Source organism: Electrona antarctica, assembly GCF_951216825.1.
Source record: "Electrona antarctica genome assembly, chromosome: 4".
Taxonomy (NCBI): domain Eukaryota; kingdom Metazoa; phylum Chordata; class Actinopteri; order Myctophiformes; family Myctophidae; genus Electrona; species Electrona antarctica.
The window spans coordinates 27,209,313-27,225,702 of record NC_136809.1 but is presented as its reverse complement, the minus strand read 5'-3'; the positions used below and the strand labels follow the sequence as shown (position 1 = coordinate 27,225,702).

General features: G+C 41.7%; 2 protein-coding genes across 10 annotated transcripts in view; one reads left to right on the top strand and one right to left on the bottom strand.

The window, feature by feature from the left end:
• Positions 1–16,390, top strand: part of lrba (LPS-responsive vesicle trafficking, beach and anchor containing) — a 312,184-nt gene that overhangs the window by 186,081 nt on the left and 109,713 nt on the right. For all 9 annotated transcript variants that reach the window (XM_079499894.1, XM_079499893.1, XM_079499897.1 and 6 more), the window contains exons 37-39: positions 7–131; positions 5,387–5,524; positions 7,411–7,547. In XM_079499894.1, the coding sequence (XP_079356020.1) occupies positions 7–131; positions 5,387–5,524; positions 7,411–7,547 (400 nt within the window). The remainder of the gene's footprint in view (positions 1–6; positions 132–5,386; positions 5,525–7,410; positions 7,548–16,390) is intronic.
• Positions 8,798–10,656, bottom strand: mab21l2 (mab-21-like 2). The gene has a single exon (XM_079499901.1). It carries the CDS (start codon positions 10,256–10,258, stop codon positions 9,179–9,181), a length of 1,080 nt encoding a protein of 359 aa, XP_079356027.1. The 5' UTR covers positions 10,259–10,656; the 3' UTR covers positions 8,798–9,178.

Genomic DNA, 16,390 nt, shown 5'->3' with positions numbered 1-16,390 from the left:
CTGCAGCCGGCCGAGAGAGTTCTGGCGCCTGGACTACTGGGAGGACGATTTGAGGCGGCGGCGGCGCTTTGTCAGGAACCCCTTTGGATCCAGCCACTCCGGGTCGACACTCAAGGCTGCGGCCGAACATGGTCAGTACTCCGGCCCCTCACACCACCCATGCCCCAGTCCCTCCACCCGTTCAGGTGCTGCCTGGCTTGCTCGCTTGGCGGTAATGCCGGGTACAAGCCAATAAAAATTAGCTCTACTTGTGTAATAAAAGATTTATTGTGCCGCAACACTCAGTAAAAAAGAAGCGCCCTCATTTGAATTTTACACAGGTAATTTCCTACCTCATCTTCTCATTATGTAAAGTGGCACCACACAGTTTCTCCCACACACGTGTGTGTGTGTGTGTGTGCGCGCGTGCACACACACATGCACGCACGCACACACACATACACACACACACACACACACACTAAATCTATACATTAAACATGTTTTATTAATAGAATATATTTTATATAGGCAAGTCATAAAAAGCATTTCATAAGATTTTATTTTCTTCCTTTCCATTGTTGCATTACAGTGGCTGTGATTTCTGGTAAGTAATCCATGCACCCTCCATCGATCCCCCCTGCCCTTTTCCATCTGATTAAGCAGTCATGTGTTTTTTTCTTTTCATTTTCCCTTTTCTTACAAATAAGTCAAGTTTAAATTGTGTCTTGATCAAAGTCAGTCAGGGTGGACTAAGCGTCTTTCTATGGCAATGACTCGTAGTTGTGTTACAGGTTAAATGTCATAACAGAGCAGAGTCTACAGAGTACTGCTGTTGAACAATCACATGTCGTGTCAGTAGATGCTCAGAGAAGAGGCTAAATCTAGCGCTGTTTAAAACAATGCCATCAATACTGCTGGATATACATATGTCGTTAAAACCAATAACACTGATTACCTTTTCCCTCAGCAGCTGAAATAAGACCCAATCAATCCTTCTCCTGGCATCATTGTTTCTCAGCACTTGTCCATGATAACCGGTGCAGGTTTTCAATACACTATGTCCAGGAACAGTGTAGCATTCCCAGTGGTCCCTTTGGTCACCATGTCCAAATGACACATGCTCCATGCCTTAACAATAGGAGTCACATTTCTCTTCCAGAGGAATACCTCTAATCCCTTATTTCTGTTAAGATTGTATCCTGCCATTACAGACCACACCAGGGTTTATAATCAGAGCCATAGTGGGGCCTAGGTTTACCAGTTTAACCCATTACCCCACCCCTCGCCCCAAATAGAGGCCGGATTCTGGACCAAAATTGCCTGCAATATGTCACCTGGCTAAAGTCCAACTAAACGTGATATTTGTCCCAGACAAACGCCCAGTGTGACAGCAGTCAATAAGAATGATCTAAAAGCAATAAGTGCTGGGGATCCCCAAAATCCTTGGAGACTCACTAGGCTAGAGTAAATGGCTGTAATGTGAAGGCAGCTGGGGAAAGAGAGAGAGACGGTGATTGTGTGTGCCCCTACGGTCACTGTTCATACTTCATTTGCTTTATGATTCTGACTTTTAGGAATTGATTCATTTCCCTTTAGAAACTCCTTGTTATGGTGTATGTGTATAATATACATGGGGCAATACAAGGAATTGTGTGGTATTCATGATCTGCACTCACTGTGCATTGGATATTATCACTATTATTTCATTATGTTGCAAAGTATTTCAGTTTAAGTGCCACATGCTGTATATTCATCACTTTTAGCGAAGAACAAAACCCCACAAGCAACATTGGAAGCTTTGAAAGTCATGTCTGTTTAAAAATAGCCATCAGCCAGTTTGCAGCAAGGGAGTGCTACCTCCAGAGAGAGTATATATCACTCTGGCTGAATTACAAGGGGGGGGATGGGGATATATCATTAAAATAACTCTTTGACGTTGAAACTTGACGGCGGCCATTTTCTGATGTAACCTTTCGTCTTGTTTTCGTCGACCCGACATTTGTTGCGGAAGTGCAGCTCCAGACGAGAATGCAGAGCCCTGAGTTTTTCAAACGGAGTACAAAGGTCATATCTGGCTGTAATTATTTTCATCAGACATGGAGCGGAGACTCCGCGGGTCTCACTCCCTAAGAAAATATTTAGTGTATGATCAAGTCTGAATTTAGTCTGATTCCAGGCTACTTGTAACAGCACTTTTCTGATCACAGCTATCATGAAAATAGAGCAGAACCTTTTTTGAACCAGAACTAGTAACATTTGCTTTTTAAGAAAAGGAAGCATTTCCATAAATACCATTTCCTTTATTGTAAAAACACGAGGGAAGAACATGCATTTCTGCAGTGCAACTGTGATCACACATGGTCAACCGAAACTATCGTTGATTGGAGATTCTAGGCACGCGGCGTGGAATCTAGGGAAGCAGCCTGGTTAGGTATTTATGGCCAGAAAGAGCCATCTTTCCTGGGGATTGATTTGGTGCAGCCTTGGGTCCGTGCACCAGAGGTGGCAGAGTAAATACCCTAAGACGAATGTCTTGGGTGCCAGTGATCAATACTCACCTCATGACCACACTCCTGGCTACGCTCTTGTTAAAAACAAATTAGTTAATTCTGACAATTTAATTGCTAGTCCCATGCATGCCTCCAGTTGTATAAGGCAGGCGGGTTGCACGTCTCTGTACGGAAATGGTTTCCTAAAAAGTGTAACCTGCCTGGGATTTGTGCAAATTCTCTGTTGAGTGATATGGGTAAAGTCCTCGGCTGGATGTTTTCTTTAACGTGGCGTACCTGTTCACTGCAGAGATTGTTCATTATTGGTGTTTCTTAATCCAGCACCTGAGTTTATATGATATTGGTGCACTCATTTGAAATGCATATGAATTGGTATATTATGCATAATAATAATAATAATAATAATAATAATTATTATTATTATAAATAATAATAATAATAATGTTTTGCATACCTCTGAGATTAATTGGCATGAATTGGAAAATGTTTATTTCATATAGATAGAAATCAAACTACTGAAACATTGTATTTCAAACCTAATTTCATGGAAGCTCACACGTGCCACCCCCCCCCCCCCCCCCCCCCCCACACACACACACACACACACACACAATGGATGTCATAATATATATTTTATGTACCTCGGAGAGAGAATTAATCATCAGTTTGTGTGCACATTTACAACCCTCTGTTGTGTGTTGGATATCCTTTGTCGGTTCTTACATCTCCCATAACATGGGGGGCATAAACATGTAAAAACATGTTACATAACATGAAGTATAGGCCTATTCTTCTTGATTAACATTATATAGTGTCTACATTGTGTATCTCCTGACCAAAAAATATCATACTGTTATACTACACACACACACGCACGCGCACACACACACACACACAATGCTAGCATGAAAATAAAACTCCTTATTGGATATTATAATGATAGTCTTAAGGCAGGATGTCTCCTTGCATAGAAAATGTATTACAATTGAGAGGAAGTATCAACAGTGCTTTAGAAATATTGCGTTACTGTTTGATTTTAAATAGTTTCTTGAAATAAAACCTTACATTGGCAGAATATAGCCACAATAGTGTGTAGCTTGCCAATTCATTATAATAGTCTTTATCTGCTGCAGTTGTTAACTCTCCTATCGCCAATGTATGAATGTGTGTTACTTAGTTGAAGTTAATACCAGTGAGTATTGCTCTGAGAAGCGATTAACAAATTGGTCTTATGGTAATAGTAGCAGACTAGCAGTGTTTTTGCTCTTGTGATACAACCAAGAACACCCTTATGTTGACAACATTTAAGTTCTGGGGGCGAGAGTCACCAAGCGTGTTTACAAAGGAATGTACAGAAGTTCGCATACACGTCTGTTTTTAAGCGCGCTCATCTGACAAGTCCCCCTGTCCACTTGCTCAGTGCGAATACAATGGCATGTGGTACATATTAGGGGAGCTGGTAGTAATTTCAGCGCTGCTAACTAAGGAATTCCCCAGGGAGGCTTAATTACAGGAAGACCATTCTGAATATCAGTGAGCTGCATATTTTCCATGACAAGAGATTTTTCAAGCCGACTCTCTTCTGGCAGTGGCAAAGTCCTCAGCCGCATGATGTGGCACTGTGTTTGCAGGAAATGCAAGTGATCTCAGTCTCTACCACTATATCTCAGGTGGAGCTATATAGTGAAGGAAAAATAAAATAGTCTACTATAAAATAAACCCTCAGTGTTCATTTAATTCTTAGTGTAACTATATAGTCACACTCTCAGAGTTAAATGAACACTTGTTCACTTGTTTCTTAATGCATATTGTTACTTTTGCCTGCAATGTTGGCTTGGAAACACTCATGCATGGTCTTGCATACCCGTATGTTTGCACACCCCACACACCCACAAGCTGCAAAAAGAGACGCAGCATACTGCCAACTATATTTACAAAGCAAGAAGGCTTGCCAGTTTTGACTCTGTACTATGTATACTTTTGTCTGTGGATTCTTCCCATGCACCACTGGGGGATGCAGGCCTCTGTAAATGTTTGCAGATTACCATTTTTCTTAAATAATCCATTTGGAACCTCAAGTCATGTTCACTTGAAATCAAAGCGGGCAGCATGCAGCTCTCATTTAGTTAAAATGACTTTTGGCTGATCTTTGGATAAAAACGCCATTTGTTTTGATGTATGTAAAGGCGGAATGATGCAAATTGGGTTTCAGATGAGCGTTTAATTGCCTTGTGTCAGTCTTTTGTATCATGGTGTATCTGTTGTTTCACTTTACCCATGTATGTGCATATCCTGCCATGTCTGATGTAGAAATGTGTTGCTACTGCAGTTTGTTTTCTTTTGAGAATAGAAGTGGTGTATGGGAAAACTCATGGGGGTGAACTCAAACACCCCCAACTCAGATAGGGAATATGTTGATAATTTGCTGAAAATTTGTTTAATCACATTTCTGCTCAATTCAATAAAAGGTACGGAGTAGAATGCAGAGTAGGATATGGGATATTGCATGCATGGTTCCAGACTTAAGCCAGGTTAATTTCAGTCAGTTTCTTATTTCACATCATAAGCACAATTATGTTTGGCATGATATTCATGATAAAGTTTGTGTTGTGTGGTACCATCCTCCTTGATTCCTTTTAGATTTTAGTTGACTAGCAGGCTTTATAATTATATATTATAATTATTATGTTATGGGTTAAATGCAAATAGCATGCAGATGCTTTGGGTTTACTATTCAACTTAACATTTTACTTATCATTTATTTTCATATAAGGAATGTTTCTGTTTAAATATTTGTATTTATATAAATATAAGCATTTATTTTCTTGTTATTTTCTTTTTTATACATATATCAATTATTATTTGGGTTAAAATTTGATAATTTTCCCTTCCAGCTTCCGAAGAAGATATTCTCAAAGGCAAGCAATCTATCAGAAGCCAAACTCTGGGGAATCAAAACTCCGACAGCGAAGTGTTGTTGGATGGAGACGATGACACACTCTCTGACACACAGGAGTTGGAGAATTTAACAGGTATAACAGCTCATCGATTTATTTTCTATAGTTTCTCCGCCATAGCAGCAGCATAAGTCGCGCTGATTCTGTCGCATCGCATCTCTAGACGTCACGTCACTCCATGAGAAGTCATGAACAGGTTTCTGTCGTTTAGCTGACGAGAGGAATCACCCTGCCCGCTATTAGCTCTGACAAGACACTATAAGTTTAGTCCATCACCGCAAGTGCAGTGCCACCCATGTGTTTGGCGGCTATAATATAAGCGTATATGGGTATCGCTTATTGACTTCAATATGGACTTTGATATGACTCTCATAAACTATGAATTACTGCATAGTTTCTGTTAAAATGTAGACAGGACATTATCTTGAATATAGCCAGCCTGTAGATCAATAAGCATTCGAAGAGCAGTAAAATAGGCTATTGATTAATTGACTGAGAACCGCATGGGCCATATAGGCCAAATCATATGGTGGCCCACTAACCCAATATCAATTGATTTAGCTTAAATTGCTTCTGTCCCACCCATAGCCGTTAATGTGACACCGTTATTCTCGCAGCCAATTATACATATACTAATCGGATTTAACCCTATAATCCGCGTTTTTATTTGTAGTAACAACGGGCTCGCTAGACTAAGCTGCATGCACATAGACTTGAAGAGCTATTAAAATAACGCCATCGGGTGACAATGGGATTAAGCGTCAAATCCTGCTTAATAAAGTGACATGGTTCCTCAAATCAAGTAACCTAGGCATGGCTATATAGGCTCATATATTGTCAAGAGAGGTGTGGGGGTGAGTTTACTGGTGGTGTCTTGTCGACGGGAATCCTCGTGTCACGCCCCCCCCCCCCCCCCCCCCTTCTCAACCAGCTGTCTAGTTCAGGTGTAATTGAATGACTTTGAGTGACTGAAAAAATAAAATGTTATTTCACCCCTGGATAACATGTTAATATCGACGAGGAGCGGAGAGAGAGGCAGAAGAAATGAACATATCTGTTTATTCCACCCCGTCTGTAGCCTCTATATGCGTCAAGGGTGCTTAGGGAAATCAAACTCGGGTCTCCGAGCAGCTACGCACATCTGCAAGTACAATGGCCGGGCTCACATGTGGAGAACCGGGCAGAGCCTCCGCTCTGAGCTCCCCTGAGCCGCTAGCTTTATTGTCATACTGGCATAAATTAAGATTGATGAGGAATTAAACAGACCCGTCACCCCCTGCTCACACCAGGCCACAATCAATGGGTTCTGATTGACGGCTGATTCTGTTTATTTTATTTTATTTTATTTTTGAACAGCGTACCTATTCTGGTTTATAATTTTAATTTTCTAAATTATACCATGTACCCAACAAAGTCAACAGGGCTATGCTCTCGAACGATCATAACCCTACTGACATGTTCTTAATATTTATAAAATATATTAGGCTATTTCGACTGTGGCCCAACATAAATGAGGATGTTATCCTATACTTTACATCTGGCGTGTAATGTTACAATTTATGCATAGCCTATCTAACTTGTCAAAGCCATTAGGCCTACATCATGTATGCCTATAATATTAGCCTAGAAATGTACAAAAACTGTTTTCACACTCTTTATTTTCTGTTCCTCTCGGACTCGGTCGTATCGAGTTTTCCCCTAAGCGAACGTTATGAGTGAAGGCGTGCATGTCTAAGGCGGCAGGGCAGGCTATATGCATTTGTTTTGCCGTTTTGTTTAAAGACTCGCACTGAGTTTACATGTTTACCTTGCACGCTGCTGCTGCTCATTGAAAAGGTCAATGTGTTTTCCTCACGGAGAGAATGCGGCGAGTTGAGACGGAGAGGGGGAGGCGGCGCTTTAGCGAAAACACTTTCGCTTGTATTTCTGACCCGTCGCTATTGGCGTTTTGTGTCTCCCAGGCCCAGTAAACTTGAGCACCAGCGCTCAGCTGGTCGCCCCGGCCGTGGTGGTGAAAGGCACCCTGTCCATCACCGCCTCCGAAGTGTACTTCGAGGTTGACGAGGATGAGCCTGGCTTTAAGGCGATCGATCCCAAGGTAAGAGAGAAGAGAGAGTGAGAGAGGTGAAGCGAGGGGGAGGAGGGAATTGAAGCAAGCGCTTCAAATTGTGCACTTTCTAGCCTTTCCAAACCCCCATGGCACGGCTCATTAACCAGGCTGTATCTATAACCCAACTATTACATATACTGAAAAACAAGTTTGTTCTTTTACATCTTTTTATGAGCAATCCATCACGTTAAGTTAAATGTTCAATATGATTATGATGCCCTTTATTACCATTTGTGGTTTCCTTAATAGGTTGCATAGCCAGTATATATTCTTTTTTAAAAGAGTTTTGCCCTATTATAATATAGCACATATGGTATATAATGTTAGCACAATATTTGTTTTAAAAACTCAAATTAAGTTTATTAAAATATCTTCTGTTTGAAAGGGTTTATCATACGTAACATGATGGGCTGTGATTAAATTACCTGCCCACGAGCAAAGAAATGTAAACCAAAAACAGCGAGGGCTTGTTGAGCAATGATGATCTGACAGTGACACTTCATGCATGAGCGTGCATAGCGATTCACTGAACCAAGTTCACGATTCTGTAGGGTGCAGTCTATTAAAACACTACCAGGTTTGATTCAGATGGTGGTCAGTTATAGGCTAATTGTAGCCTATATGAATTAAAATGCATTATTATTATTATAGCACCAGCTAGCCGCCACATTGTTGATCCACAGGTGGTTGTGTGTCCGTTTGTGTTCAGCTCTGGAAGTCTTGCAATTAAACACGATATTAAATTATTTAGCTATGGATATAGCTGCCTATAACAATAACAACAGTTGTGTACAGGTATAGGCTGAGGCTATAGTATAATGCTTTATAACAATTGACTTAATCAGGTCGATGATTCAAAGTTTGTTTTTATTGTGGCTTGTGGGCCTATTTCTTAGAAGGTAATTGTCAAGTCAGCATCGTGTCTTCTGTCTTGCATGGCCTATTTTGTATTCTTGCAAAAACTTTGTATAGGCTAGCTTAGTTTGCGAAAGAAATGTTCTATTTTTGAAAGTAGCCCTAATTATTATAAGTGCAAACAAAAAATGAGTAAAAATTGTGTAACTTTTTCCTATTCCCATATTTTCCCACGCTGAGAACTCAGTATAAAGTTGTCTGTAATTGAGTAATTTAATGGTGTTCTTTTTTTAAAGCCATTTAGAAAATGAAATACAGCAGTTTAGCCTGACATCCCACCTGTCAAAACACGTCAAGACACAAGGCCAAGTTGTAATGTAATTTACAACGTTTTATTAACATTTCAGCTTAAATCACATGATGGAAATTATTTTAAACTTGGCACGCTACATTTTTTTATTCTTTCACTTAAAGATTTTTGTGCATATATTTAAATAAGAATTTCTTCACTTTGTGAAAACATTTAAAACAAAGACAATTCAGCGTTATTACATTTAGCTTGAAAATGTACCTTCAACTTTCTCTGGCAATGGCCCAATTGCTCCATATTGTAAAATAATTTGTTGTGGTGTAGTTTGCTTGCTTCCTCATTGTTATACTTAATTTCTTTTTCACATTGCTTCGAGAATCAGTTTTCCCCCCTTTTTATTTGAAACGCGATTCAAAATGTCTCTGCACAATTTCAACAGTCATTTTTTTTTATTTTATAATTTGTCCAAACTTTTAGCATTGGTGAGTATTTCTCTCGCTAGTCTCCAAGTCTGCTTAGCAGCCGCTTCCAGGGCCGAGTGTGGCTTTCCCTGAAACAAGTCCAAGTTTGGCAAAAAGTAATGGGGACATCTGCGACACTGCAAGCAGGAGATGAGCTGCAGCAGGATTCCGTTGAGCCGGTCCCCGAGACATGATTCGTCCCAGTCGGTCTCTCTCGGGTGCTTCTCGCACTCGTATAGCAGCAGGGTCTTCATGTGGTAGCTCTGGAGCGGCTGGCCGGGCAGCTCGAGGTGCCGGTCACGGAGGGTCTTGAGAATGGAGAGACACTTCTTCCTGCAGCCCGCCATCAGGAGCCTGTTCTCGGCCTCGCTAAACTGCAGCACCCAGGCGTCGCTCTCGGCGGAGCTCTGCTTCCCCGTTAACGAGTAGCACTCTTTCGACAGGAGGTTGAAGCCCTCGGCCTTGACTTCTGCTACGCGGTTCGGACCGGGCCAGGGGATGTGCGGCATGGGCCACTGGGCCGCGCTTCTCGGCCAAATGCCTGTGCACTTGAACGCGGGAGTGATTTGAACCACGTATCTCTCCCTGATCCGTAGCCTGACCTCGCTGGTGTCCGCTACCATTTTAACCACGTCCCGGTAGCTGCATTTGTCCACGGCTTGCGCCACCAGCGTCTGAAAGCGTGAGCGGATCTTCCTGGCCGATAGGTACCCCGAGGCAGTGATGAACTCGACCCACAGCGACATGCTCCTCTTTCGGCCGTCGCTCAGCTTCAGCACCGCGCAGCCGGGCAGCGAGCCGTCGTCCACGAAGTTGAACACCCCCATTTGATTGAGGTAGAGCACGACCTCGAACTCGTTCGGGGCGATGACCTCCATCCCCTCGAAGCGCGCCTCTATCTCGCTGAGGGAGCTGATAAACCGTGGCTCCTGCACCTCCACCTCCTTCAGGACATCCGACACCACTTTACAAACCTCCCTGATCGTCTTCGCGAGGGCCGCTTTGCGAGTTTGGCTCCTCTCGTTGTAATATTTGTTGAGCTGGTAAACCAGCTTCGCCTGGGTCGCGATCATGTTGGGGCAGAGGTCCGGGCTGTACACCGGAGAGTCGCAGTAGGTTGACGGATCCAATGCTTACCGGTAAAGCCCAAGCAGAACGCTGGCCCGTGCAATAAAAAATAAATAAAAAAGATGAAAGTTTTTTTTCTCTCCCTCGCTCTCTCTCAGTGGTTGCTCTAACAGCGGATGGACGTCAGTGTTAGGAGGAGGAAACGGATAGGGATGCAACGTAATAGGCTGTTAAATATCAGTTGAACTCATTGGCACGTCCAGATCGGCCACTAGACGCAGACAAAAGAATATATGACCGTGCTACCGGACGCAGACATGCACCTACAGGATAAAACGCCGACCCTGAGCGGTCATCTTTCTCTCCTCCGCGCAAGTTGCACTGCAAGGGAAACTGCGTGTTTATTCTCTCGTTGGGTCTGCACTCAGCTGCACGAGCTCAACCTGTGTAGTTTATGAATGGCTCCTTAGCAGGGGAGAGAGGGGCCGGGCTTCGCGTCCTGCAATCAACGTCGCAGCTGTCAGTGGTGTCGGCCAATGAGCGGCGGAGCTGTCAGTGCGCTTGGCCAATCGGAAGAGTCTGCCAACTGGCATTGCTGCATGCGCCCAGGGATGCACTTTTGCTTTCCAGTGCGGAGCTGGCAAGGTCCAGATAGGAAAAGGTAAAGGAGATTTCCGTAGAGCAGATACAGGGTGCTAGTTTGTTCATGAAGTTGAACGTAATGTAATTTTGGAGACGAGCGTTTGAATCTTTTTCGCTACCAGTGCGTCATGTGTAATGATGGATCATGCAGGAGCTTTTTAGATGGGTGCACATATATACTGTGAGTGATAAACTTTAGACATACCGTAATTTTGTATACTGTATATAATATATATATAATATATATATATGGTCTATTGTAATTTCAATAATTGTCAAACGATGGATGGACCTATTGGATTTTCTTCATGTTTCTTGTTGGTAGACTCATTAAAAACTATTTGTGCAGTTTGTGGATTAACTTAATTGTGGTTTATCGTAAATGCTGTATTGCTGTCTTGGGTAGGCCTATACTTTGGTGTGTTCAGACAATTTTTTTTGTATAAATAAATACTAGATCTAAAACTAGATCCCAAATAGGCCTATACTCGCTACCATGAACGGACACTTTAATGAAGTAATATATATGATCAATTGAATTACTCGGGCACTTAAATTAAATTAACGCCGGAAAAGAAAATTGCAACCTCTGTTTAGAAATTGATATTAAATTATTGATTTTTATACCGTCTATGGGATTATTACTATCTCACACTGATTTGATTCTTACATTATTTATATTGAGTTAAATATCGTATAATTGCAACAATGTTTTTGTCATTGAGTAGGCTAGCTATCACAATTAACTATTGTATTTAGCCTGTAGGCTATAGCTATATTTAACTATTGTATTTAGCCTACTGTAGGCTATAGCCTATATGATCTTTTAAATGTGGGAGGAAAGACCAGGCTACACCTGCTGTTCAGGCTCAAATAGCTTCTTGAAGTAGAGAGGCCTCTGTACCAGTATTACAATCATGTGATTGTTTGCCGTCATCACCAACAGTTTTCAATAGATTTTTACTTGATAGGCTTATTCATTATTTTTGTCTGCGTCTTTTTCTGTGTGTGTGTGTGTGTGTGTGTGTGTGTGTGTGTGTGTGTGTGTGTGTGTGTGTGTGTGTGTGTGTGTGTGTGTGTGTGTGTGTGTGTGTGTGTGTGTGTGTGTGTGTGTGTGTGTGTGTGTGTGTGTGTGAGAGATTTTTATGGTGAATGAAATTACTGAAATGATGACACTCGCCGTTTCATGAAACGCACGCGCTAATCAGTTTTTTGTATCGCCAGTTTTTTTTCACCGGTGAGCCTTGCCCATCCAGAATTATTTAACGATGCGGGGGGGGGGGGGGGGGGGGGGATTCTCCGAGCTTGTAATTGCAGTCCCCTTATCACCCCAGACTTCATGTTAGATGACTTAAGAAGCCATCACTTGCTCCTGGAGGACACGCGCTGGGGGGAAGGGACTTGGAGGTGTGAGTGTGCATGTGTGCGCGCATGCACATGGGTCATATTCAGCGGCGTTCTAACTAAAGCAAAACTAAAAAGGAAAGCTTGTAAACACAAACAACAAATCCGATACTCCCTTTTCTTAATTAGCCTATTTAAAAAATATATATATTCGACTCTAGTCATTCATTATTAAGGCGACGGACGGTCTCTGCCTTTTCTTCAATGAATGGCGCTATGACGTCATTCAGTTGAATCGTTAGACAGGTTTTTCATTACCTCAAGGCTTTTTGATTAGCATAAATAATTGTTTTAAATCACAACTTGGTTATTTCGAGGGTCTAAGTAAAGCATCCGCTGCGCAGTTTTAGCGCAACCCGGTCTCACCCAAAAACGGGTTGTTTAGCGATAGTCCAATCACTGACTATAGGCCTAATAATCGAGTAGGCCTAATGCGTATAGGCCGCAGACTCGCAGAGACATTACATCAAAACGATGTTGTAAACGGATGATCAGATCTATCAAACTTTCATGTTTTTAGACTGCTTTGATTTTTTTTTCTTTTTTTGCTATCTGATTCTAAAAAAGGACATGTTGCATGCATTGAAAATTAAACACTATAGCCTAGTTCATTGCATTTATTTGCAGTTGCCAGCAGCCTGCATATAGATGACCTATTTATAACTATTTACAAAATAAGAATAAATTAAAAATAATAATATACCGGTATATAAGTATAAGAATTCAAGAACGTAATTTAAGCATGCAATAACTTTTTGAATTCATAAAAATTGAAGAATACAGAGAAGATTCAACTTTCGCAGCATATAGATTAATATAGGCTTAATAATACTGTGTAATACAGGAGTAGATTCAGCAACATGTGTTTGCCTGATTACTTTGCCTTAATGTATTTTATGAATAATGTAACGTATCCAGCTGTGTATGGAAACCAAACAAGCCACAATAATGAGCAAAGGCGAGAATTAATTAGGGATTTCATCCCTGTTTTGAAATGGCAAATCCCCCAATTGCTTGTCTTCTTGATGCATTCCTCTCTGGGTTTGATGAAGCTGCTTCCACTGCTCAGTGCTGAGGGCAACTCGTGATTGGTTTCACATCATTTAACGTTCAGTTGAGTCTAAAAGTTCTGCAACGGCTGAGCCCATGTTGAACTCGTAAGTCATTGAGAAAAGAAAAAAAACTTTTCTCAGTGGTTATGAATTGCACGCATCACTTTGCTACTTTACTTTACTCCACAAACAGTTCATTTAGAGGGCAAAACCCCCAAACTATAGCCTGCACAGTTATCCGCGTAAACTCCAAGAGTGTAAAAATGTCTCGAGTGGACCCAAAAGGGTATAATAATTATATGCATTAGATACGTATTTTGAATCAAATAAATCCATTAGTAATTACTCTGCAGTAGTGGTTAGTTACCTTACTATCATGTAAGTATTATATCATCATAGGCCACCTCAACTAGCAGAGCCCTACATGTTGTATGTTAGTATAAGTATACTCTTTATGTACAAAGGAATTTAACCCAGATAATTGCCCCAAAAAAATGATTTTACTGCGTGTACAGTGTACTGTATACCCAGGGATGTGCATGTGGATTTTTGAGTGGTGTAAACCACTCCTACGACTGGCTTTGTTAGTTTACGTGTCTGTCTGTCTGTTCGTAAAAAATGAGCATGGTTGCTACGGTCACCCAGTTCACCCGGGTGTGATTTCATTACATCAGACATTACGTCAGATCAGAGCTGATCAGGCTATATAATACCTTACCTTACCTTATAATACCTTATATAAGACCTTACACCACTCAGTTCACACGGGTGTGATTTTTTTAACTAGTGGGGCTATGTCGCGTGCACATGCTCGCGAGCGATCACAAATTTAAATAACCTCTTTAATGTAGTAGGCTTATTTATTAACCCACAATGTTTTGTATATACAATTGTATTCTATTTACTTGCATAATGGGGAAACTTTCGTGTTGTCATTATTATGCATTTCCTTGCAACCATTACCTCTGTAGTTCATCAGCCACTGTTAATCTAACTCTTTAGTTTTTAGACTATACTATATTAACGTAGCCTACTCTAAGTGTCTGAAGTATACTTCACTTAGAGTAGGCTACGTTAGTAGATCGACACAATGGACCGTCACCGTTGAAATGCATATGCATCCAAGGTCCATTCCTGTTCTTTCAAGCTGTGCTGCTGTGACACTCGGCGTCGATCGGCAGGTTTTGTTAGCAAGGTTAGTGAGGTGCAAAAACTGCTCTTTTGTGTGCATCTTCAAAACTACCAGGGCGGCACCCTGGATACCCCTACCATGTACCGTCAGCTCACCCCTGTGTATACCCTAAATACCCCAACAACTTAAACAATCACACTCATGTGAAGTGAGGGGCGCCCACTGTAGTCATTTAGTGCCCTAAACAAACATTAAAGTCATAGACTTGGCTGGCAAATGATTTACGTCAAAGTGCTCTAAACAAACATTCTAATATCGTCAAAGTCCATAGACTTGGCTGGCAAACGATTTACAACATAAATGCTCTAAACAAACCATGACGTAATCTTCAAAAGCCATGCATTGGAGGGGCTAGTTCCCCTCGAAGAAAATGTCTTTGGTGAAACACTATTACAGTATATCACTTTGTGGATTTGCTGCATATGTTAATATAATCAACAGATTGCCTTTAGGCTTATGAATGAGTATGCAGAGTCTGTTCGGATGCGTTTTCCAGAGCCACTCATGAGAGCAGAGATATTCTCTGTTGCAACACAATCTACGGCTGGCCTAGCAACCAGCTTGATTTATTGTGATGATTTAAAAGAAACTCTAAAGTGTTGAGATTTGACATTCCTTCCCCCTGCATCATGAGCCAGATGAAGGGGAATAGGCATCCTCACGTAGAGATAGACAATCTCAGCAATAGACGGAGAGAAAGAGAGAGACCCTAATAGGTCCATGTACACTCAGAATTTTACTTTGTAGTGGAGAGATGTGTGTGAGGGAGTGTGTGAGAGTCAGAGTCAGAGAGAGAGAGAGAGAGAGATAAGAAAGAATGACAGAATGAATAGTGCATGGGGTGCAGAAGAAAGGAAAAAGAGAGGGAAAAGAGGGAAATGCTTGGGTGTTTGATTTCAGTGTGACAGTGTTTATTGTTGAGCTTGCAGTTGCAGAGAGATTAACGTATGCCGCTCGGATTGAAAGTGTCCAAATATTATTAGGGGACATGCTAACTGCAGCTTAATGAAATATATGGCGACAGTGGAAATGGCTTTTCTCGACATATTAGGAGGACACTCTGACCTGTGCATCCATCACACATTCTTCAGCAACAGTGTTCTGTATACAGTGATACGAAAAACCACCACCAAAAAATAAAACAGAACTGCAATGAGTTAACTCTTTCTGTTCTGCCAGTTGAGTTGGAGAGACAGGGAGACATTTTATAAGCCATGTTCCCTGTTGACCTTAGAGGTGTGTGTGTGTGTGTGTGTGTGTGTGTGTGTGTGTGTGTGTGTGTGTGTGTGTGTGTGTGTGTGTGTGTGTGTGTGTGTGTGTGTGTGTGTGTGTGTGTGTGTGTGTGTGTGTGTGTGTGTGTGTGTGTGTGTGTGTGTGTGTGTGTGTGTGTGTGTGTGTGTGTGTGTGTGTGTGTGTGTGCGAGGGAGAGCGTGTGTGTGCATTTTCTTTAATGTATGCATACACACCCGTTTCTGTGTGCGAGTGCACACTTTGTCTTTGTATGAGCACAGATCTCAGTAAAGTCAAACACACTTCATACGAACACCCCCCCCCCCCCCCCCCCTCTTCAGCGTATCACTCTCTCATTTCATATCAGCCCTCGCAGTGATTTTGCACGCGTATGCCGCAGTGAGGCTTTCTTTGTGGACCAAAAAACTTTTGATTAATGAGGTTTCACAGGTATATAGAGGCTACCTCAACTAGCCTCCATCGGAGGAAAACCAGCGGCATTGGATGGGGCCTCCCGGCTATCAGATCTCTCCTGCTACTTGCACGTTGTCTTCTTTATCTCCGTGAAAACATCCAGAATTATCTGGGGTTCCTAAAGAGCTTTCCTCTGGTTTGTA

Coding starts and splice junctions, on each gene's coding strand:
- mab21l2 (XM_079499901.1), bottom strand. CDS start 10,258: ATGATCGCGACCCAGGCGAAGCTGGTTTACCAGCTCAACAAATATTAC.